Raw genomic sequence first — 26,126 nt, forward strand, 5'->3', positions numbered from 1 at the left:
TCAGCAGAGCACTACAGACTGGCCTAGGACCGTGACCTTGCGTCAGAGCAGTCTTCGGCAGCCTTTGACTTACATTCTCTGCTTCAAGCGTAACTTCTCCCTGAGCCCTTTATAGGGCAAAAAGCAGACAATTAATCAGAGGGAGTACTTTGTGAGGCTGTCTAGAGAATAAACCAGGATTCTCTGTTGCTGATTGAGGCTAGATCCACAGGCTTTGGTAACCAGAGGAAATAGTGGTAGGTTTGACAATCTCTTATGAAAAGTGAGTATATTCTTTAATCCTCACACCCCATCATTCCCTTCATAACCACCATTTACACCGCATCACTCACCCTGAGTTGGCAGCTATGCCATGCCCAGAATGAAATATGAACCTGCTCCTCTTTCCACCAGCTTTATCCCAGGCTAAATGCATCCACGAGTCCTTAGCCTCTGGCTCAGTGTCAAGAGCAAAAGCAGCCCTAAGACCACACCCACAGAGAGCACAGTTGCCCTGGGGCTATGGGTCTGGAAAGTGAAAGGGAATCTTTTCAGGAGGTTCAGCCTGCCTTTGCAGGAGCTTACTCACTTTGAAGGAAATCTTTATAATTGTTTTCTGTTAGAGTTAGAAGAAGTTTAAAAGCTGTCAGTGAGGTCTGAAGAGATGGAAAAAATGCACATCAAGAAGGATGAGGAGCTGGGATGCTGTAGAGAGGGTTCTTGACAACTGACATATAATGGCACTTTGGGCTGTGGAAGAGCTATAGGTTTACCGAGGGTCTACTACTGAGAGCTCCTCTTGGTCATCCGCTGTTGACTTGACTAACATGGAAAAATCTGCAGTTAGTAAATTGTGGCTGTCATGCGTAACAGGAAATACTTTCAAGGAGTTTTTTGTTTTTGTTTTTTTTAATCAGAGACTGAGACTTATGCAAAGTACTAAGCAGAACACAGTTACTAGGTGTTTTAATACTTCTGAAGTATATATTTCTAAATAAAATTTGAAGAAAATAAAGGGATGCAATTTCTTTGCATCTCTGATCCCACCCTCAATCTTTTCAAAATTTCATTTTAAAAGAGATTTGTAGTGCATGTTATTTTCAAAAGAAAGTACAGAGGCAAAAAGTTTAATAAGTGAATTAAGAATCATGATATACACCATTAAAAAGAAAGGAAGAGATGAGTTAAGCACTGGATTTATTGCTAAAATTAAGGCAACAGGGTGAAAAAAAACAAAAAACTATTTTTGTTACCTTGACATTATGTAACAACCAAAGAAAATATGCAAAATCATTCCCAGGGACAAATTTTTCTTCTGCAATTATACTCAAGTAGAATCTTATTTTACTGGTGCTCATACAGGGACACTGGAATAATAGAATTGGCATTGGGTACAATTTATAGAAATTCTATTTTAAAAGACTTATATGAATACTTTGTAAAGGTTATGGCTTAACATTAAATTAAAACTCATGGAAAGCATTTCAAGTTGGGAAGGGATCTGAGACAACAGGGTCCAAATAAATGCCACAGGACTGACAAGCACATGCCTCCTGCTAGCAGGTGTTGGGGGTCAGTCAGCTAATGACTGAATTCTCCAACAAGTACTTGTAGGACAAAAAATTCTGTTCTTAATTTAGAGTCACATGCTCAGGCCCAGCCCTGGGCTCAAAGATCCAGAATCTCTAGCGGAACTGGAGGCCAGGAACCTTGGTATATTTCTAATAAAGCTCTACTGGCAGTTCTCAGGCTAGACATAGTTGGGGAGCACTGTTTTCGGTCAGAGTTTGGTTTAGAGAGTTGGTCATTCAATTCAGTGGTTTCTTAAAGTGCCTCTATGGGTGGGGTCTACACTGCTGATTAGAGAAGGGGTGAGCCCAGAAGAAAGCACAACTGTGGAAAACTCTACCAGTGCCTGCTTTTCATTGTTTCCTCCAACATCTTTTGGTCCTTGTTTGTTTAACAATCACTGTGGAACACATTACTTTAAAAAACTGTTGAAAAGATTTCATATTTGAAGACTGTCTTAAGGGGACATACCCCTGTTCATCTCCTTCTATGGTCCTACTTTAATTACTCATTGGGAAAGAGATCCACGTTGTACCTCTGAAGTAAAATGTTAAGCTCCAGAACTACGTTTTCATAGAGAAAGACAACCAGCAGATAGGCAAGAGATAAAGCAACTATTTTCCTCCAAGTACTTCTATGTGTGCTTGACTGACTTCAAAATCCATTATTGTACCATACAAGGTACAACTTAACTCTGAAATTTGTAACTTGGACTCCACAGCTCACTGCTTATCCTTTATCCCCCTTTTGACTACTCGCTCATCCTTCATCTATGTCTACTTGTGATCTTTTCCCTTATTTCCAACAAAATTCTCCTTTCAAATCGCCCTTACACTTGATTCTTATAACCCAGATATTCCAGTTAATTCTAGATATAATATGTAAAAATGTTACCAACACTGTGGATAAAGGAAGAGTTGGAGAACTTCCCTGGCAGCGCAGTGGTAATGCAGGGGACACGGGTTCCATCCCTGGGTGGGGAAGATCCCACATGCTGCAGAGCAACTAAGCCCGTGTGCCATAACTACTGAGCCTGTGTACTAGAGCCCACGAGCCACAACTACTGAGCCCACGTGCTGCAACTACTGAAGCCCACTCCTAGAGCTCATGGTCCGCGACAAGAGAGGTCACCACAATGAGAAGCCCACGCACCGCAACGAAGAGTAGCCCTGGATCACCACAACTAGAAAAAGCCCATGTGCATCAATGAAGACCCAACGCAGCCAAAAAAAAAGGGGGGGGAGTTGGAAAAGGATACACTACACAAAATGTGATTTATTCTGTATCTCATACTTTTATAGGATTTGTTTTTTAAAAAGGCAGATCTGCCTCAACTTACAGATTAGAAATGAAACAGCAAAATTTCATTCAACATTGATCTGTCAATATACCCAGGCATAAGGAGTGTTTCATAACCTCTACAAGAGTGTAAGTCACACTCTGTATCTGTGAGGCTTGAGAACAGACAAGTCCCTTTCAAATGTACTGTCTCGTTTCATCATTGAAACCCTGAGGGTGAGTATAGTTCCCATTGGAGCAGATGAGGAAGTGGAAGCCCAGAGGAGTGCCGCAGTTTGCCCAAAGTCACCCAGCTTGCGAATGACAAGGCCAGGCTTTAGGAATGGGTTTCAGATTCACCCCAGCCATCAATCACCGCCACATGGTGGAAAGAATGTTAAAGGCGAAGAAATAGTTTCCTAGAATAAAGTTACAGCAGTCTGCGTGTCCTCCTGCAGTTGATAACTGGGGCATCAATTTCCTTTGAAATTCAGGACCCTAAATAATCAGCTTCTCTATGGAAGTTCCAAAAGACTTAGTACTGTAATTTATGATTCGGATGCTGATCTACAATTAGATTTCACAGGACCTGGAACATCAGATATAAAGAACCATTAACGTAACATCTTTGTCAATATAGAAAATTGCTAGTTTTTTCACATCTTTACAATACCTATTTCTTATTAAAAAGAAAAATGCAATAGGCCATCTTCCATCTATAGTAAGTCTGATAAGATCACCATATTTAAAAACCCGTATTTAAGGCAACGAGATAGAGTCTGCTTACCCCTCCTTCATGTCATTGATGGGAAGCGGAACCCTGCCGCCCCTGTCTAGTGCTGACGTGATGTTGATGGCGTTCAGACGCTCTGGCTGCCACACATTTTTCACAGCCCCAAGAAAGTCTCCAAGAACCTCGCTGGCCAACATTTCTTCTACATTCATATTTTTAATGAAGAATTCTGCTTGATATGGTAACGGGAAGTCTAATTTTGGTGAAAAAGGGTATGCATATCTTTAATGAGGCAGTCTTTTGAAAAGGAAACAAAAGAACAATTTGAGATTTGTTGATCTCTGTCACAATCCTGGTTTTGTGGAACAACATTTATACGGACTTTAAAGGCTTTCTCAAGCCTTACACAACGTGCACTTGACCCAGAATTTTATCTATAATGCAATCAAATCTAAGGGACAACAGGGCAATTCGGAATTATAGAAAAAAGAAAGAAAAAGGAAAAAAAAATGCCGAATCTCAACTCTGTCTCTAACTTGCCAGTGACCTGCCAGCCTCCTCGCCCTGACAATGTACCCAGGTAGAAGGAGCACATCCAGAACTCAGAAAAATATTTTGTATTTATAGCGTTTTAAAGTTGACAGATCTTTTTCAAATACATTGTTTAATTTAATCATTACAATCCTAGGTAGTGCTATTTCCATTTGAACAGGGGAGGAGGCTGAGGCACAGAGCAATGTCCTTTCCAAAGAGAGAAGACATGACAAAATATTTGTACGTGCTTGTGGGTTACTTATATATGATATGGAAAACCATATTTTTAATTTGCAATATTACTGATCTTTTTAGAGCATGCTAAAACATTACATTTTACTAAAATAAATATTGATTGTATTTTCAATAAGAATTTTGAAATCATAGCTACTTTATTCTTTGAATCATTCCATAATTAAATATTCTAGAGAAGTCATATTTTAAATTTCTCATGAAATTCCATATCTCACAGCTAGAGATTCACTTAGCTTTTTTCCTCCCCAGTGTCTCATCAATAATTTCCCACTAAAGATGCCAAAATGAATATTTTAAACCACCCAATGTCCAATTCAGACTCTCAATATAAGAAACTTCAAATAAATATAATTTATTTCAGCTTCTCAAATGTTACTCTTGAATTATAAACTATTATTTCCTATATTCTGGTTGTTCTATTAAGACAAAGAAGAGCTTTCTTTTTGTTTAGTAATATTTCTGTAATAATAAAGGTTTTTTTTTTTTTGAATACTTACTAAGAGTCAGGCCAAGCTAAGGGAAAGAGGTGAATTACCATATTTAATATTCACAACCAGAAGGTAAGAAGGTACTTGTATTTTTCTCCATACTTTCAGAAGTCAAAGCTGATCTTTAGATCATTTGAACTAACCTCACCTGATTTTTACCTAGGCAAAAAGAGACTATGTATATAAAGTGCTCAATGGAGCTCCCAATATAGATTAAGAACTTAGAAAATATTAAACTTTAGCAATTTTTATAATATGCACAGGCTAATCACTTGAATTCTGCCCTTAAAAGGAAAAAAAATATTTCTGGACTATACACAGATTAAAGTCCCCAACAATAATTATATGATGTATATCCTCTGACTTATTTCATTACAACTCATGTACTGTCTGTAAAGTATTCCGTTCTTATTCAATAAACAAAAAACTAAAATTATACAATAAATAACTGAAACCTTGATGACTTCTTTATTATCAAGCCTCCTTAATACTAAGGTACATCTGACGGCAGAGGTGAAGTCAAGGAGATATTCTGGCTTTAGAGTTTTCAGGAGAGTTTTCTGGAGTGTGGTGTCTCTCCCTAAAGACTAAGTTTTTCAAAGCCCCTAATCACAAAAGGCCCTTGACTCCTCCCCTACACTGTAATTTATTCTGCTTATGATTTTGTTAATTTGTTTGATGTATAGCCCATCTGCAAGCTTCTAAAATATGCCGTGTTTATTCTCTTTTATGTAGATAAGTTTCCTGTTTTATACAGATACATTTCCTGTTTTATACAGATAAACAGTAGCTTAATCATACTACATTTTTCCCCATACTGAGAAAGAGTCATGCAGAAAAATGTCATGAAGAACAGCTTCTTGGCAATAAATAATGTTTATAAATAATACCAAATATAGTTTTGGGGTATGCTAGAAGTCTATCATCAATTAATTTCATTCAGTGTTTTTATAACCAGTTTTCTAAAAAAGCGTGCAAAACTCTATTCCTTATTATCAACGCTACCCCTTGGAGAACTGCTATTTGGCTTTCCCTAATCCGTGTGACCCTCCGTGGCTCCTTTCTGAGACATGCAGCCGCCACGCCCCTCCGAGGCTCCAGGCTGTGCAGCTGCCTGCCGTCTACCCGGCCAAGTGCTGCTGCCAGGCCTCCCAGAGATGAGTCACAGTAGCTTTCTAACTTTGGGGAAATCCCGTGCCTGCTATATTTGGACATCACAGAGGCCAAGGGAACAGTAGGCCAACAGATTGGTGGCAGGCCTCTGAGGCACTAAACCCAATTTAGAGAATCACTCTATGTACTCTCGTTGAGCTCCATGCTGTGTGATTCTACATGACTATTAGGTCTCCCAGAGCAGGAGACAACTGGGCAGGGAGTTGGACTAAGCACGGTTATCCTGATATTCAACTCTTGGTACTTCTTTTCCTAACCTTATCTGGGAGAAATGGCACGTGTATAGACCATGCTCAAAGACATACATCCTAGTGCCCACATGCATTCCATCAAGATAAGCAAGCAAAAACGCCTGCCATTTGGTGCACTGGTTTTCAGAGTTTTGGTCACTGACCCCTATGTAAAAGGAGGCTTTCAAAACCCATGTATTTGTCCTCCCTCAACCCTGATTTACATAAATAGCCCTTAACGCCAATTTTCAATCCTTCAGTCATCTAGCAGTCTTCCATTAGTATCTGCTTGAACATGGGTCCCCACACGTCAGCATCACCTGTTAGGATGCCTGTGTACTCTGTGTTGACAGGACTGAGGTTCGAACTGTAGACCAAGCTATCTTTCAGTTTGTAGGGACTCCCATGCCTGCAAACGGTTTTGAGTCCCTCTGAGAGCATAATAGTGACATTGGTGGTCCAAGCCCACTGTAATGTAATATATATAATAACTAAACTGATGGATTGCCAAGGAGAAAGGGAACTGTGCAACCATTCTGCTCATTTAAGGTATTCCCATTCTACAAGGACATCTTGGACTGGAGGCAAGTATCCAATTACAACTGGAGTCAAGAATAAAAATCTCCTTGATCCAAACATGAATACCTTCCAAAAGCCCTTGGGAAGTGGAAAAGTGGCCTTCCGTCCAGGCCAAAGGAACTGGTACTTGGACTTTCTTTTCATATATGAAGGTCATTTTAAATTTTAAACTAGCACATTTGTTGTCTGCAATTATTACACTAAAATGCCTGGGGAAAAAACTCACATTAAGGGGTTCAAAATCTTCCAGCAGTCTTCTCCCCAGTTATGTATTGCATTATCAATTCTACAGAAATTTCTTTCTTTCATATAGTGTAAAGGTAATTTGTAACCCAGCCTTTACTGAATTATTATGAATGCCAAATTAGTAGGCTCTGATAAAATGTGCTGTGTTTGCTTATTTGTTTTTAATTGTACTAGTAAACAGAAGTAAGAATTTTCCTATCCAGGATGCACAACTGTTTTACTGTTTTGCGGGGGGAAATGCTATATCAGTTCTTCTCCTGTCACCCTCATAAATGGTATCTGGTATAGTATCCCATGATTTATAAATTTTAACTACAAAGCTTTCAGTGGTATGTATTTTTCTCAATTAAATCCCAAAACAGGATCAGAATATCTGATAGTGTATTTCTTGGAATTCTGTGTCCCTAACCTTCAATTGTTAGGCATCATTTACAACTTGAGCATGTGTAACTCTAAATTGTTGATGGACTCCAGTAATTACTGATGTATGATTAAATATTTATAAAGGAGATTGTGACCTAAATTATGGTTTATTTCTGTCCATAGACAACTCTTTATCATCACATACAACTAGACTACTACCTATGATAGGTTTTAAAGTAAAATAATATCCATCATGCATTCTATGATCAGCCCTACGTCAAGCACATTTTGAGCCTTAAATGATGGCATCCTTACCTCAGACTTATAAGAGAAATGGTATTCTCAGTCCCACTTTACAGATGATTTAACCAAGGCCTGGAGAAATAAGTAGCCTCTATATTTGACTCCCTATCCTGAGGTTTTCAGCACCAAGACACATCATGGTATTTTATCATGAATTAAATATTGCTTAGTTTTCTACATGTTACTATTTCATTAGTTATAGTAGGTATGCGGTGCTTTAAAATCCTTAACTATATTTTACATACATATAAAATATAATGAAATACTTCTTGCAAATTAGGAAATAATCTGCAACATATTTTTCCATACCTACCTTCTGCTGACATTATATTAATTATCAAATTATGCCTTGCAGTCTCAAAGGTACGCCTATTGTATGCAGTTATCTATCAGAAAAAGAAAGTCATAGTAAAGAAGTGAAATGTTATTTGGAAAATGAAATTCATTAAGGACAAAATGAAAACAAATTGTCATTCTTTCCATTTTCATTATTTGTTTATATACTTACAAAGTATTCCTTCTGTGGACAACAAGAACTCAGAGCTTTTAGCAATATTATGGGAAAATAGATAATTAGTCAGGTCTATTTAACATGCTAAAACAACAAGTTAAAATCAGAAAAACCCTTTTATAGAAGACTGTTAAGTGCCAGTAGCAATGCAGATGCATCATTAGTAAATGGATTAACCATTATGAATTACTTACCAGAGCCGTTCTAAAATTTCAAAAAAACCAAAACAATATATTTGTGTACCTTTAAATGGAGCTTAAGGATCATACCAGAAAGTACACTTTAAAACAAGCACATCTCTGTGTTATTTGCATTCAATACTAAACTGCACACCAACCAGTCAAGAAATGTCACGAACCCTTTGGAAATCATATCTCACAATGAGAGTAGAGCAGTAGGGATCACAGTCTAAGAAGCTGATGGCAAATGCTCAAAAACACAAATCAATCCCTTCGCAGCATCAAATATGAGTAAATGTTTGTAGAGCCAATGAACTTACATCAAAGTCATTCAGAAATAGCCACTGCAAACAACAAACAAAGCAAAGGCCAACAACAGGATATGGCTTCAAAAAATCAAGGAATAATTAACTTTATAATAGATATTAAATCACTCAGACAGGCCTGCAGTACCTCAAAAAAAACCCCAAATGATTGTGTAAAAGTCTTAGCATCCCAACACTAGCCTTCTGGCAGTAACTGCAGCTGTAGTTGACAAAGACAAAAACGTAAAACAAAACTGACACAGCTAAAAAGAAATATATTGCATATTTAAAAACAAGTATCAAAGATTTTAATAGCATCATAATGAGCTTTAAATAAAATACATTACATTCATCAGAAATATTATTTGAGAGAACAGTGAAAATCTGAATTTTGGAATAAAAAATTCCAAACCTTTAATAATATTTAAAAGTATATATTCTGAAAAGTGTATTATCCCACTTTTATAAAAAATTCTCTCTCCAGAATTTGCCAAATTTCTTTTGGCTTTAATGACTTCTTTGCTGCTCTCTGTTGGGACACGTGATCAATTAAGACTAGTCATTAACATAAACGAGGCACAAAGCAGCAAATGAAGAAATGCAAAAAACATTTGGGAATCATCATGATTTTAAAAGTTTACCCTGCAAAAAAGTTTAATCATATTCTCAGTGGAAAAAAATATTAGATACTATTTGTTATAATATCTCAAAGCTAATGCTCAGAAAAAAAGGTTAAACATTTTCAAATTAATGGCAATATTTTTCTGTCTATCCATCCCATAATTATCACAAATGTCATTATTGTAAATTTCATAAATTCTAATAACTTTTTAAAATCACAGGCTACACAAGAGCGTAAAGAACCTTTCATAAATCAAGAGGAAGAATTTTATTATCTGAATTTATATTTAATGCTTAATTTTAACAGCTATAACAGAATGCAATTCTTCTATCACTTCTAATGAGATATTTAAATACTAACATCCTCAATCAAATTCTCCTTATGATGATGTGAAGCCCTTCACAGCAACGAGGTATGCATGTGTGTGTACTTTCTGATCCTCTATTTCTAAAATAGTGGCTGATTTATTTTAGATGTTAATAAATAGCTACTGAATAAATTAATTAGTGGATGTATATGATTAAATATTAGTTTAAGATATGCAAAATCTTTTGACTATATTATTAATAGAATATTTTTAAACACTGAAAATGTTACTATATACAGATGTTATTGTTTACAGGTAAATCACTACTTGTGTTGGATGAAAGAAATGCGAAGTTTTCATCATCTTTTTAGATATTATTTGATAGATATTCATAACATGATATGTTGGTAGTAAGGTATAATGAACCCCTGTGAATCCTGGCTCAACAATCCCTATCTTTCTCTCCTACCCTAGCCTCTTGCCTCTCTCCAACCAGAGTAACCATTTTGGATTTTGTGTTTATCATTCCATCCATTTTAAATATAGTTTTACTAGGTACACATGTATGCTTAAAACATATTGTTCATTTTGCTGGTTTTTGAGCTCTATAAAAATGGCAAAGTGTATGTAGTCTGTTTGTTTGTACAAAAACAAACCGTATTTGTTTGTTTTATCCAACACTGTGTTAAAAACATTTATTCATGTTGCCAGGCAAGCTTAAGTTCATTGCTACTATAAATGTTCACTGTATGAATACTCCACAATTTATCTATTCTCTTGCTGATGGACTTCTGGATCTTGATTGGTTTGTGGGTTTCCAGTGTTTTCCTATGCAAACATTGCTCAATGAACATGATTGTGCATGCCTTTGGGTGGAAGACATTTGCAAGTGTTTCTTTCTCTTTTTTCTTTTTCTTGTTTTGGCCGTGCTGCATGGCTTGCGGGATTTTAGTTCTCTGACCAGGGATTGAACCCGGGGCCATGGTAGTGAAAGCACCAAGTCTTAACCACTGGACCGCCAGGGAATTCCCTGCAATTCCCTGCTTAAGTGAATACCTAGAAGTGGGACTGCTAGATCATAGAGTACAGTGATACTCAGCTACGTGAAATATTCCGTTTTCCAAAGTGGTTACGCCAATTCCCATATCCACTGCAATGAACTTTACTGAGGATAAAATTCTCACTGGGGTCTTAATTTGAATATTCCTCCTTGCTGATGAGAGTAAGCTTCTTTACTTAAATGGCATTTATATCTCTTCTTTGGTGAAATGTCTGTTCATGTCTTTTTCTTATTGAAATTGCAGGAGTCCTTTTTTATATTTTACATACTTGTCATTAGTTAGCTATATGTATTTAAAATATCATCTTCCAGCTTGTGGGTTGTCTTTAATGTTTTCTTTTGATGAACAGAAGTTCACAAGTTTATGGTAAAATTTATCAATCTTTTCTCTTAAAAAAATGTAGGTGTTATTTAAGATATCCTTCCTTACCCCCAAATGCAGAAAGATACTCCTGTATATTTTTTAAAAATAGTCTAAAATTTTGCTAAATCCTTAATCTACCTACACAGGAGTTTTGTATTTCCTATGAAGTAAGAATCCAATTTTACGTTTGCCATATGGCTGAGTACCAGTCAGTAAACAGACCTCCTTTTCCCTATCTGTGATCTGTGGCACCATCTCTTTAGACACGTATCATTGTTCTTTACGTAGATGGATCTGTCTCTGGGCTCCCTATTTTATTCACTGGTGAATTTCTCTATCCCTGTATCAATACAAATTTATAATTGCTTAGATTGCTTACTACATATTTATAATAAATCTTGATATCTGGAAAGGAAAGAAATCTTTTCCCTTTTTTCCTTCTTTAAGTGTCAATTTTTCTTTATTATCTTCTTTATAAATTTTAGAATTAGTTGCCAAGTTCCAAGAAATAATTTATTGAGATTTTTTTACTGGAATTGCATTGAATCTATAGATGAATCAGAGGGAAAGTGATGCTTTCATGATTTTACATCTTCCTGTCCCTGAATGAACTATCTTTTCATTTATACAAGCATTCTTTAATATCCATAGAGTTTTATAATTTTTCCCACACAGACCTTGCATGCCTTCTGTTAGATTTATTCCAAGTACTTTATAACTTTGTTGCTACTAAAAATGGTATCTTTTAAAAACATGTATTTTTCTCAATACTTGTTATTTAATGAATAAATATAAATTTTTTATACTGATCCTATAGCTTACTGCTAGGCTTAAGATTTTAATAGCCTATAGACTCTTTATATCATTGAATATTCCATTTCTTCCTTTCAAATACTTACAAATTTCTTTTTCTTTCTTTACTGCACTAGATAGGACTTCTAATATATTCTGTAATAGATGTGATACAGGGGTCATTCTTGTTTTGTTCCTGAATTTAAATGGAATTCCTCTAGTGTTTTCCCATTAAAAAATGATGTTTGCTATTATTTTTGATAAATAACTTACTAAGTTAAGGAAGTTCACTTATATTCCTAGTTTGCTAAGAGTTATTTTTTCTTATCAAGAATAGGTGTTGAATTTTATTAAATGCTTTCTCTGAATCTATCAAGGTGATTATGTTTTTCTTTTTTAATCTAGCAACGTGGTGACTTACATATATATTTCTTTTATAACTTTACCGAATATTTAAAAATTATTTTGACAATAACTCTAAATAAGTTTCTTCCTTGTATCTACATATATTTCTAGCTTATATCAACATTGCCTTAAGAAAGCAGATTTACAGATAGAAATCATTGAAAATTCATGTTAACAGAAACTTCAGTTCAAATGAAGAAACACCGTCTCTCGGCCAACATGGAAGCTCATATCCACAGTCCACGGCTGATTGAAACATTGGAGAAAAACTCAAAGCATGTAATCTCCTGAGAATTTGCAGAAATTCTACAAATTTCTTGTGGTAGAAAACATGTCACCCAGGATCTGTACAAACTCCTGCAAATTCCACTAGCAGTTCCTATGCTGGTGCCCTGGTAACTACCATTAAGTCTTTACTGAATTGAAGAGTTAAATTCCACTTTAAGATCCTGGAGGCATCTAGGCCTAAAACTATAGTAAGCCTCTCCTGCCATTAATTGCCATTATAATTCTGATTTTGTTAGGTATAGTAAAGAGGGAAACACTTTTAGCTTTTATATCCATTCATTTAAAAAAACCAATTCCCATTAAAGGTCTGATGTCATCATTGTTTTTGTTATCGTTTCAATTTCTAATATCTTCCAGGTATGATATTAGGTACTAGTAAAAATCTGATTAATTATAGCACCACCATCACTCCCAAAGTAAAGGGCAAGCATATCCGCATGTGTTTATAGAGCCCTCAAAGATCTGCCCCTACCAACATCAACACCTCTGTTCCCATCATTTGCCCTCTGGAGTGCATCCTGTCCTCTAGTCACACTTGTAGTTCTCTAAGACCATGGGGTTTTGTTTATGTCTCCAAGATTTTGATGTGCTATATCTTCTGCCTAAAATAGCCTTCCTTCTACTTAGTGAATGTCTATTTACCCTCTTACAACTCTGCATCAAACAGCACCTTCTTATTATAACAGTTATGTCAGTGTTGGCTGAGTTTGAGTTTCCATTCCAGTGCTTCAACCCCTGAACTGAAGACATGGCAGGGCACAGCTAATATTCATCTTTCTACCACTGACACCTATCATAATGTTCAGCACATGATGGGCTCAAAAGACATCTGCTTAATGACTGTATTTGAATGAACATGAAATCTGAAATTAAAATTTAGAGGAAACGTTCTAATTTTGTATTCATTTTCTTAAAAACAATTCATAGTAATTTATTTCTTTTAAGTGTCTTCTAATTTTTTTTCACAGATTTAGACTGCCCCTTTTTGCGCAAAAGCTGAAACAAAAAACTTTGTAGATGAACAGAAAGGAACAGTACATTTCCAAATGTAATCTGGTGTGTTTTCATGCATAAAATACTGAAAACCACTGCCATGTAATTTCAATTACAACATTTGAAACTCATATTACAAAAGACCAAGAATATATTTTTGCTCTTTCAAAGTAAATTACCTCAATGACTGTTGGTTTTCCCACATTTTCAGCTGTTGGAGACCCATATAGGACCCCATCGCTATATGGTGTCCTTTGGATATATCGAAGCCATCCAGGCCGGTCTGGGTAACCCATTAAGTTTGTGTTAAATGTTATGGGATCATTACTAATCTCGCCTAGGTAAGAAACACAGAAGTAAGATATAAGACAGTTATTTTCAAATGTTGCTTTGATAGTTTCAATAAAAAATATGTCTGTCTAAATGTTTTTTTCTTAATACTTGTAGCAAATTAAATACATACCAAAAAAAAAAATCCATCTGGGAATTTAGATTACGGCCTCACGTAAAGAAAAAAATCCTTTTGGTTGTTAAGTTTGGCTAGAAATCTGATACAACACAGAAAGCATATTCATACAATTTGGAGGGAAATATTCTTTTCTTTTCTTTTCTTTTTTTGGGGGAGGGGGTCACATAGCAGTGGAAGAGTTCTACCAATGAGACAAACTAACTATCTTTCAGGAAAATCCCCTAACCATGTTGATGTATTCATTCTCTTGAGAAATCTTCCTTTCATGAAACTCTGAATGCCATCAAATTAACCTTAAGGGATATCTCAAAATTATAAAAGTATCATCAAAACAAAAATAATATAATTTAAAAACACTGGAGGATGAGTTAAAAAATCCAAATCCAAATTCAAAAGAACTGCAATAACATGACACTTGTTAATAATAAAGAATAATAATAGTGTCATTTTATTAGCATGTGCCTGGCCTCTACAGGCACTATTTCGTCTGATTTTCAAACATAACAATAAAAGTAGTACTATTATTAGCCTTAATTTTATTGATGAAGTATATAATTTTCCTTGTTAATTCTGCATGGTCATATTAAGTGGTGAAACTAGAATTTAATCTTGGCTGACTCCAGAAACTATTCTCTGAACTACATGTCTTCTTCTCCAATGTTGAAGCTGCTGCTCAAAAGGTTTAGCTATATAGTTTTGCAAAAACAGAATGCCCCTCATGACAAAACATTTTTTAAGTAACTGATGAAAAGACTGCCTTTTTTCTTAAATGCTGGTGAGAACACGCTTAACTATACTTTATGAGTGTTTTCAGGTATGCTATTCATCATATAATCCACAAAAGTAATGTTTATATTCATTCTAATGCTATAATTTTCAGAAAATTCATTTTATTTGTTACTTAAGTAAGAGTCATCATAACAATATATTTTCTCTTGCTATTCTTTCTATATCTTCATTAATTTGATGACATTTGTGACAATCCAACATAACATAATTTAAACCAATAGTAAATTAAATAAGGCTTCGTAATTGGTATTACTTTGAAGAAAAATTAATCTCCATTATATCATTATGTAGTTATATAAAATTATCTCATATTGTAAAAGCTTTTTTGAGAACTTTCTTAATACCATATTTCATTCTTTTCTACAACATATGTATAGTTTTCCAAAAATCAATGTACTATGTGAGACTCTAAGTCTTAATGTGGAAAATCATAATTGTACAGCTATAATTATTTCTCTGAGAATACAGGTAGATCATTTGTCAGAAGCACAAAACTCAGGACTAGGAAATCATAAATATGCTTTCTTTAAATTTCAAAAATGAATTATTTCCTTCTATAATTAAATTTCTAATCTTAACATGGGAAATATTCTACAACAATTAATTTATCACATATCCAGACCATGTCAAATAATGTCAGTAATACTTGATCATACATCATCTAGATTATGCACATTGAACAAAAAGAAAAATTTAGTAAATTAACCACTTTTTTCCCCACCAAGAACATACCAGGTTTGGGGTAAGGGGGAAATTCCCCCTTAAAATACTCTCTTTCCAAAACATGAACAAAGAGGACACCTGCAGATGGGTAGACATTCCGATCAGAGTGCACCTTGGAGAAAATAGTGTACACTGAAAACAAAGAGGAAAGATAAGAGACAGAAAGACAAATAATGAGGTCTGCTTTTGAAAATTTACTTACACTGTAAAGAAGGGTTTCACTATGTAGAAATTTCTGAGAAAAATGAAGCAACACGCAAGATATTGTTAAGAAGTTTGTTTTATAGGGAAGTGGTTTTAGGACAAAACATGGAACAACTCTCAACTTGGTGTGTTTACAGACTTTTCAAATATTATGTAAGCAGAATTAGGCATACTGAATATTTTAAATTATTATTAAATAATAAAGACATTCATATCTTTTTGGTAATTTTTATGGAGATTATTACCAACATAATACATCATGAGAACTGACCAACTATATAATTGCTAAAGTATATTTTTTCTTACTCCTTCTTCCAAAGCAAAGTATAAAGATTAACTTTTAAATGATAAGAATCTACACTGTATTAACTGTTTGCCAGACAGAGCATATCAGACTACATAATACCATTGATATACGTAAGGTGACTTTCATACATATTGATACTTATAAAAATGCATTGGATACTCTTTCTCTGAGTATTATTCCTCGTGTCTCTTCTGGAAATGATTTATTCCACTTTACCTGATCTTGACATTTAATAATTCACTCATATAATCTAGTCTATTACACTACCTCCTAAATAAGCAATAACAATTACATAATAAAATTCAGTGCAAATCATTTCTTTAAGTGAAATGGGGCAGATCTCATGATTTACTGGTTACTTAAGATACATGATGTGAGTACATTAAAGTGACCAAATTGGTTTGATTAGTTTCAACTTATCGTTTTTTTCCTCTGATATCATCATCTCCACCAACACATTACTGCCATTACCCTTGTCACCTCTACAATCTCTTCTGGTTTTCTATCTTCCTGTTTGGCTAGTGGCTGCAATTTTTAAACAGATAAACCCTATCAGGCAAGTTCTCTCTCTTAGTCACTGATGGATTTGTAAATGTAGTAATTAACCTTAAGAACCCAAGGCTGCTCACTCCAGGCTCACAACTAACTAAAAGCCCTGGATGGCAAAATCATTGACAGTAAATTTTTCAGCATAAAAATAGGAACTCCCACAAAATGTTTCTTTATCTGTGAGAATCTGCCCCTGCAGCTCTATGGATGGTTGCCAAACACAGGGAACTGAACTAGAATATTTGGCTTGTAGCTTCATGTATCCATAGCTTTACTACTAAAAACACAACTTCAAAGGCTATGGTAACACAGGGAAGGAAGCTGCAAGTTAGGTTTAAACTAGGTATGTAGGGAGACTCGTTCTTTCCTGACTGGTTTTGTACTAGCATTGGTAAGCATTCCCATGGCGTTTAGAGTACCCAACCTCTACCCAAGAGAAATTTACTCACCTGTGAAAATGGTCCCGTCCCAAAAACAAAAAACAAGAATGAATGAATGAATCATAGAAAAATAGTGAGGATGAGAACTGGAGATTTTTCATCAGCTGGATTCCATGGCATCCCCTGAATGCTAGGTGCTGTGGAGAATGTGAAGATGAATGAGACCCAATCCCTGCCTTTCATGAGTTCACCATCTGGTTTGGGAGACCAACACCCCCCTAACAAGGTATGACCCCCAGGGAGACAAACTGTTCTGACAAGACCTGGAAAGATGGTGAAGAGTGATGGAAGCTGGAAAGGTCTCAAAAAAGGTTTATGTAAGAAATAGAATTCAATATGGCTTTTAAAGTACTGGTAAGATTCTGAAACTCTGAGATGGGCCAATTCTGTGGTGAAACATGCAAGATGCAATCATGGGATACTGTGGGGCCCTTTCAAGAAAGGGAATTAAGTCAGCGATGCTAGATCCTGGAAGGGGGAGGAAAACTGGGAAGAAGAGTCAAATTATGGAGAGCTTGCGAGCTCCTGCTCAGAAGCTACCTCATTCTACATGGAAAGGTGTTTAAATTCTAGGTATCACAATCCTACATCCAAAGCACAGGAATGTTTTACATAATGTAAAGGAATCTCTTCAGAGCTTATCCAATTTATTCTTTCTAGAGATTAAAAACATCTTCAAGTCTGGCACTGAACTTTATTTACCTTTGTTATTTTCTCAGCACCTAGAAGGTGTCTAAGCATATGTGAATAATTTTACAAATGTCTACTGAATGGATGAATAGATTCTAATACAAAGCACTGTAGAGGGAGACACAGTTCTTATGTTTGTGGGCTAAATATATATAATACCTAATTTCAATTTCAGTTTTGTAACTTAAACTAATTCTCATATGTGTGTAGCAGTTTATGAGTTACCATCCTCCATTTACATTATAAACTTCTAACAGTCTCCCTTAATTTTTGCTGCCATAAGGTGGTAAAAGCTAGCTTATAAATCAAAAAGAAAGGTTGTTCATGTTAATAATATTCACATGATTCTATTTTCTATATGGCCTGTGGCAGGGCCTGAAACAGAACCATAAAAGGTTACCTGTCACTGCTTATCACCTCACTTCAAGGACTAGCATAGAACATCTCACTTTCTGCTTTCATAAAAAAAAAAAAAAAAAAAAAAAAATTTCTACGCTCTACGGAGCCAAACCACAATCTACCAGGACCCTCCTGGGTTTTAAGATGACGTGCACTTTTCTTTATTCATGTGTACTCAATTGCCTTTCTGCAATCTGCTGAACTGCATACTTGCTGGTCAGTTACCTTGGCAACTCTGCAGTAAAGCCTACTTCACTTTAAGTATAGTATGCCTCTCACCTTGAGAAAAACATGATACAGGTGTATGACACATTCATCATCTAGAAATGGAAAATGACTAAGCCACTATGTTTTGTTTGTGAAAATAATACTTTCTTTCTGTAGCATCAGTTTAAATTATGGGCACCCACACAACATTTCAGAGAAGTGCCCTTTACCTTACCTTTCCCATTTGTTACTTGCAAAACAAACAGCTCTTCAACAGAGGCTATTTGGGCAGTATTTACACCTAGCTTCCTTTCAAAAGCAACAAATGACACAGAGAATTCAGTTATGGGCTCTAGTTCTAAACATGAGCTATATAAACAATACTGATAGGGTTTGTACTAACACCAACAAAGGCTGTTACTTAACAATGAACACATGTTGCACTAACATATGTCTAGGTAGTACTCACAAACAGTAAGCTTGAAGCATATTGTTTTCCCTAAAAGCAAGTCTTGAAAATGAGTCTGAAACACTCTAAGAATCTCTGAAATACACATCTCTGAAAAAAAATCTCTGAACAGTCTCTGAAATATATAAGCATACAGCCATGGTAATCAAGCTGAGGTCACAGGGTCTGGCTGCTCTGTGTATCAGCATGGCTCTGCAGTCCTCTACAGCTGCAAATCCATTACCTCTGCAAACACATGCCACCGGATACAAATGAAACTGGAAACCAGTCTGTGGCTAAATCCCTGCAAATCCATCACCATTAATGGGCAAAACAATTACACCAAAAGTCCAACCCACAGGGGGTCAAAAACATCATCTTCAAACCGCAAGGGTAGCTAGATTTAAAAGATTAAAAACTGAAGACAGGTAGTCATAAATAACAGAATTTTTTAAAGGAAAAATTACAAAACTGAGTTGAGAAAAGTAAAAAGATATGTGGGCAAGTGTCCGGGGTAGTATTTCACCCTCCTTAAATGCAGCTCCAATATTCCTTGTTAACATAACAAAATCTTGCCATAAAACTGTTCCCTGTATGTTTTAGTCATAGGCATAGAAACTACAGACCATTTTCAACAATGTACATTATGTGACAGCAGAGAGCCAAGAACCAAGAACCAGACGATGATGGTGGTAGCTATAAAGTGGGACCTCGTGCTAGCTAAATAGCATCCTGTCTTCCTTTATTAATAGTCCATTTGAAATTTTCTCCCTATGGGAGCAATACTGAGATGAAGATATGAGGGTGCACATTTGTGTGCTTATTTACAATTACTTAAAAACAAAAGCAAATCTGGATGTGTTTAGTAAACATCAAATTTTGAAAGGATTGTGGTGGTGCATTGCTAACGAATCTAGAGCCTAACACTTTACAATTATCACAATGATTTTTTTAACAGCATATGCCTGTGCAAAGGCACATACAAAGTCCACTCACTACAAAAAAAGTCCAGAGAACACCTACCAGCCCTTCCTCTGCATCGAGAACAAGGACATGACTATAAAGATAAACTGGCTGCTGAGTGTGACAACCTACAAGTCTCAGCTAGATTTCAATCTTAGAGCCTCCTCTCCTCTGAAATCTTTAAGAAGTCATAAAAGATCGTCAGTATTCACGTCGAGGTGACCCTTATTAGGTACCTATTATGTGGATCTCTCTCTCATAGATGCTTTATCAACAAATTAATCACTTTAAAAGGTCCACTTACGTCATCATTTTCTAATTTTTGCAGTTTAAGAGAATATGGTAAAATCTCAGTTTACCAGGAACCCCAAGAAAGGAAACATTTTTGAGAGCTGAGTTTTCTAAAGTACTCGGTGGTCGATCCTTTTTCATTATGGTATAAGATCATCATTTAGCCACATCAATTATTGCACTCCGCTCTATTATACAATGACGCCCTTATGGACTGTTTGGTTGCCTTGTCATTTACCAGTCACAGTAGTGCTAGAGGGTTGCTGTCTGCTAATGCTTTTTAAGGATGTGTTTTATAGATTTTCTGTTTTCTCATCTGTAGACAAGTTGTCAGCTGTCATTTCTCATTGCTATCAGTATGTTTCCTCTAACAGCTTCTCTATCCCTTCTACTTTGCCGCTATTAATCTGCTGCAGGTTTAGAAACTAGACTACCAAATGAGGTGGGATTGCATGTTAAAGTAAGAACAAATTTGCACTGTCTTAATGCACACAGGGCTCTGCTAGATTGAAAAACAGGAGCCTGCATTTGCTATATCTATTTTGGCTACCCAGAGACCCTTTTGTGGCGTATTTCCTGATTCTTAGTTGACAAAGTATACTTCTGAAAAGATGATCTTATTATAATTGGAAGACAGCCATTACTTGAGATGGCAGCATAAACTCTATGTATTAAATGCATTCAGAAATAAGTAAGTGTACCATAGAAAGTCTTAATTCAACCCATATGTTACATAAACAAACTGTCAAATCAAAATGAATGGATTTAATGTGTTGTATAAAATAATTTCTTACATATTCGATGTCTGGGAAATACACCGCATAATTTAAACAAAGATATCCATTGTGATCTACTATCATTAGCAATCGCTAAATCAGCCTAAGAACATAACACACTAAAATAAGTAATTTATGAATAAGAAATTGAAGCCTATTTCCAAAAGCATTTCAGTTTTGCTAATTTGCCTCTCATGTTCACAGAGTTTTAAGATATAAGCTACTCATCTGGAAGCATGACAAGGGTGTTTTAACTGAATGCAAATTAATTAAATAAGAGCGTATTTTCCAACTGTTCATAGTATTGCCTTAATAATAAGTATTATTTGAAAAAAAATTTGGATAAGAATGATGAAGACGACTTTTAAATATGTTTAAGATACAAAGATAATACTGAATAGCCACTTATCTGGTACAGCTTTTAAAATAAACTTGCCTAAGCAGCTAGATATCCCAATTCCTCAAAATCCTACTTACGAGAGAGACATCACGTCTCTGCTACAGTTAAGAACTGGAATATTATTAAAAAGAAATTTACACAAAAAAATACAACTGCTGAAAACTTATTTTACTATATGATCATCTCTGATAATTAAAAACTGTAAGTACTGCCAGAAAAAAATAAGACTTGCCTTCTCTTTTATGGTTTTAATAGCTAAAAGCTCTTTGTGAGGCTCAGAGCCCCTGTATACGTACACAGCACTCCAAGAAGCTGCTACCAATTAATCGGAATTGATTACAAGAGATGAATCCTATTTGCTGTCTCTGCAGCAAGAGAACTCATTTCAGGGTTTTCAGAGCCTGATATATTTATGGTTTCCTTCCTAATTTGTTTTGCAATGTGTTATTTCTATAGTCTAATTGAAATTTAATTACTAAACCAGATAATGTCTGTAGAAAAATATTTTGAAAGGCATCACTATCCAGCCAGGTATACAACCTGTTTTGTTCTGTTTTGTTTTGTTTCTTCTTTAAAATTTACCTTGTGTTTTACCAACCCAGCTTTATAAATCTTGGCTTAGAATCAAAAGCTTTTCTTGGCAATCCGCCCTTCACCCCTTGAGTTTACTCAACATCAAAGTACTGAAGGCCATTCATTCGGCAGTGGTCAGCTCTTGTTTTTATTTCAGTCACAGATAGTCCACGCCTGCGCTGTAGAATTCATCATGGCGAAGGCATTAAATTGCCTTTTAAAACTTCATTCCTCTAAGAGATAGGACCACTTTTCTTTACACGAGGTAGAAAGGAAACCACTACTTGGATCTTTTTCTACAAAAAGCTGAAAGTTTATGTCATAAGATCTCCCTCCCCCGCCCCAATCAAAGCCACTTACTAAAACCATTTTTCTATACTAGAGATAAATATCTTGATTTTTTCCATAGAATGATCACGTGTTTGTTTTCTTTTGTTGGTTTTTTCTTAAATGTCAGTTGGAAAGTGACAGCAAACCATTTTTAATTGGTAAGAACACTGCAATTGAAAAGGGCTTAAGACGTCATTGCATCGGGGCGTGCCAAATAACTTTCTCTGCTAAGAGACAGATCATTGCATTACTTCCTGCTTGTTTATGGCCTCAGCATTCTACTCAACCCAGGAGTCCTGACAGATAATATCAATTGGAGTTTGCATGCGTAAAACCAAGTTCAGTCCTTTGTTTTATAGTTAACAAAATTGAACCCAGAGAGACTGAGTGACAGGTTCAAGCCTACAGGACTAGTAAGAGGACAAGCCAGGGCTTGAACCGAGAGTAGTTATGTATTTTGTTGATTTGATAACATAAGATAATACATCTGGTGGCTGTCCATTACATTATTACAACCCACTAAACTCATTACTCTCTGTATAAGATACTTTAATAATGCAAAATGATAATGATAGGATTTAAATTAGAGGAGGAGACCAGGAAGGGAGAAGAAGCTAAAGAATGAGTTCAAGAGAAACAGGAAATAAGAGAACACGGTAACCTGAAATGGTTACTTCAGTAGATTCAAGATGTATTGATCATTTCTATTTTGAGAACTACAGTTATGGCTCAGGTTCCAGGGAGAAAATCAGTTTGAGGTCCAGCGGAGTATGAAGTTTGAAAGAGGAAGAGATGGAGATTCTAGAAAATACTACAGTAAAGGCCTTGGAAAGTACATTTCACTGAGAACAGCTCCATAGTAGATGCCTCAGCTGAGCGTAACAGCCAGTTAGAGAGTACCTTCACGCAAAACCAAACAGGAATGGAGGGACATGCATAAAGAGGACAGAAATTCTAGGGATCAAAGTTAAAAGGAAGAAACTGAAGAAAAGGGAAAGGAAGACTACAATTTAGTGCAAAATAGTGTGAAGTCCAGAGGAAGGATCTTTAGTGATCTCGTGTGAGGCAGCAGGAATTAGGGCAGGTCCCAAATCCTTGGGAAATAACAGGACGGAAGTACATTGCAGATGGCAATACTGAGTGCCATCTGGGGCCATAACTAGTAAGATTAGAAAACAGTTAGAGTAGATGTGTCAAAGAAGCTGAGGCCCTCAGCTTGATTAAGGAGCAGCCAGATAAGGTAGTCACCGGTGACTCCCTTGAAAGAAACAGAAAATCCCTTGAGAATATCTAAGGAGGGTGTGGGGAAAGGACTGTGGGATAATGTGCTTAGATCCTAAAACAAGTGTGTCTACTGCTTTTTGAAACAACTTTTTGTGAACTTTTCATGAGAATTTACTGTTATAAAACTGGGGATTTTTAGATACTAGAGATGAAAATTCCTTAAACATGCACAGGTGTTTGTGGGTTTGTTTCAAAGACAGCAGAGTAGAAGAGATGATGGGAGCCTTGGTCCTACTGTGAAACAGATCTGGGAGTAGAAGATTTCAGCTGAGGAGCAATTTGATGCTAGCTGGAAAAAAGTCGGTGACCCCCCAACTCAGAAATGTAAGAAGAAAATGAGGTAAGCCAGGAATCACTCCTACAAGATACCTAGAAAGTTTTATAAGACAGTAAGGTCATTTTATCACATAAAATTACTGTTCTTTTCAAGATATTTTAAAATTGTTGTTCTTTTTATAGATACTTTGGTTACCCCAAAGTTATGAAAGCTGGGCTACTGTTCTGCTAATGTTCATGACTACATATAGCCAAAACTGTGTGTGTGGGGGGGGGGTAAGGGTGCAGTTAAGAGGGATTATAAAGACGAATAATCCAGAAATATTAAGTGAAAGCTCATACTGATAATTGATATTTTTAAAACAACTAATCTTTTGGTTATTCAGTAAGTCTTTTCCTCCCTGATGAAATGCATTATTTCAAAGGTCCTGACATATTGCTAATGGACACATTAAAGATAGGGAAGAAAAATTTAGAAGGACAATCAATCACTCAAGGGTCAGGCCATGTTTTCAATAGAAAACAAATGCCATCTAGTTATTTAAGAGCAAAACATACCCATTTGGTTTTGCAACAAAAATCATTCAAAAAATCATCCACAATTAGCCAAAATATTTTATGACCATTTTTCTAAGGTTATGTAAATACTGTTTTTAAACGATTTATGTTAAATGTACTTAATGTTTTTCAACATTATAAGTAAATTGTTATAATAAACACACTGGGACAATTTTCATAAGTGGCAAGCTAGTGACTGGATAAGGGGCAACGACAGGTTAAAAACAAGAATTATTTTTGGTTAAAAAAGGCAAAACTACAGCAAAGGAAAAAAACTTGGAGAATAATGGATTAAGAACAGAGGATCAGAAGTTTTAGAAGATTAGGAAAACAAAATTTGATTTTTTCAGATTGACTTATCAAAAAAAAAATCCACACATGACTAAAAAAGCAAAAGGACTACTGGAAGCGGACATTTAATTGACTCTCCAAAAGGGATTTAGATTTACAACCTAAACTCACCATCTTTCTTCCCAGCAGTCATTTTTCTGCTGATAATAAAATTGTTGGCCTGTTTGGTCTTCCAGTTAACTGTTCCATTTATGCCATCAGCACAGCTTAATAAAAAAGCTTTTCAGAATAAAACAAATGCACAAAAAATGAAATTAATGTCAAATTAAAGTGACTATCACAGATCACCTACTACATATTAACTGGGATCAGACTCCTTCCAGCCCAACCAGCTGTTTAAGTCCATTCAATAAATATTTATTGCATGTCAATACAAGGAATATATGGGGATACAAGGTAAAGAAACAGTTCCTGCCCTCCAAGGAGCTTACAACCTATAGGGATTGATAACTCATGTACAAAAATATATATGCAATATATAATATAGTGTATATACACTATGTGTAGCAATTACACATACACACACAGTGGTAGAAAGCATAGCTGCTACAATAACACTGAGAGGGGAAGCAAGTTTCCCTGGCTGGGAATATTGTGATAAGTTTAAAATGTCTTTTAAATTTCCAGTTGAGTTTTGGAAACATTACACAGGCAGCAATGTACAGAATCAGGGTTAAGGGATACTACATAGGGGGCTATCTCTGGAGTGTAGAGTAGCAGTCGGCCCATAAATCAGGGGTTGAAGAAAGGAAGAGTAAAGGTGGGGCCACTTATAAGATATCATGGAGAGAATACTGACAACACTTTTCAAATTGCTGGATGTGGGCTAAAAAAAGAATCAATGATGGCTTTGAATTTCTGATCCAGAATGACACAGAACAGTGATATATTAGAAATCCCCAAAAGGAGTCCATTTCAGGAGAAAGATGATAAATTTAATTGGGGATATGTTAAATGTGGGGTACTAGTTGGACATCCAGGTGAAACCATCTAAGAGGAAGATAGAAATAGAGCTCTGGTTCATAGGAGAATCTAATGCAAGCTTCAGATGCATATTTGAAGTTCACCACCAGAGAAATGATTGTTGAACCCAAAGCCTCAGTGCAATTCCTTAAAGAGATCATGCTCTCAGGTAACATGCATTAGACTGTCAGGTTCGAAATGATCTAGAGAAGATACACATTCACGTTCTTGACCTATCTGCCTATCCTATTTCCAGTCATCCAGACTACCTGTCTTACTGCTTAGTCTCCCATTTTTCATCTTTATCTTCCAGACTTGATATCTGGGTACTATTCTCCTAATTACAACATTGGATCACCATCTCATTCTCCCTTCCTCTAGCCATCTCAGATATGTCACCTTTGGATCCATCTCAGTCCCCAAATCTCCCAGGGTATACCCTGTAGTTTTGTCCTAGCTTCTGGAGCTAAAATATATAGCAAGAAGGAATGCATGAAAAGTGGGAGGGACAACAAAGGCAGAACATGTTAATAAATACATTTACATAACAAAAAACAGAAGCTAATTCAGCAAAGAAATA

The 26,126-nt window shown here is 35.8% G+C and overlaps 1 protein-coding gene across 12 annotated transcripts in view; it reads right to left on the reverse strand.

The window, feature by feature from the left end:
- SGCE (sarcoglycan epsilon) overlaps window positions 1-26,126 on the reverse strand; it is a 65,474-nt gene that overhangs the window by 24,397 nt on the left and 14,951 nt on the right. For 4 of the 12 annotated variants that reach the window (XM_057731744.1, XM_057731742.1, XM_057731745.1 and 1 more), the window contains exons 2-6: window positions 24,695-24,802; window positions 15,547-15,669; window positions 13,736-13,893; window positions 8,044-8,116; window positions 3,614-3,812 (exon numbers count right to left, since the gene is read on the reverse strand). In XM_057731744.1, the coding sequence (XP_057587727.1) occupies window positions 3,614-3,812; window positions 8,044-8,116; window positions 13,736-13,893; window positions 15,547-15,669; window positions 24,695-24,802 (661 nt within the window). Of the gene's footprint in view, window positions 1-3,613; window positions 3,813-8,043; window positions 8,117-13,735; window positions 13,894-15,546; window positions 15,670-17,046; window positions 17,175-24,694; window positions 24,803-26,126 lie in introns of all 12 variants that reach the window. The other 8 variants (XM_057731746.1, XM_057731748.1, XM_057731747.1 and 5 more) reach the window with 4 other exon arrangements.

This window comes from Hippopotamus amphibius, chromosome 4, assembly GCF_030028045.1.
Source record: "Hippopotamus amphibius kiboko isolate mHipAmp2 chromosome 4, mHipAmp2.hap2, whole genome shotgun sequence".
NCBI classification, from domain to species: Eukaryota; Metazoa; Chordata; class Mammalia; order Artiodactyla; family Hippopotamidae; genus Hippopotamus; species Hippopotamus amphibius.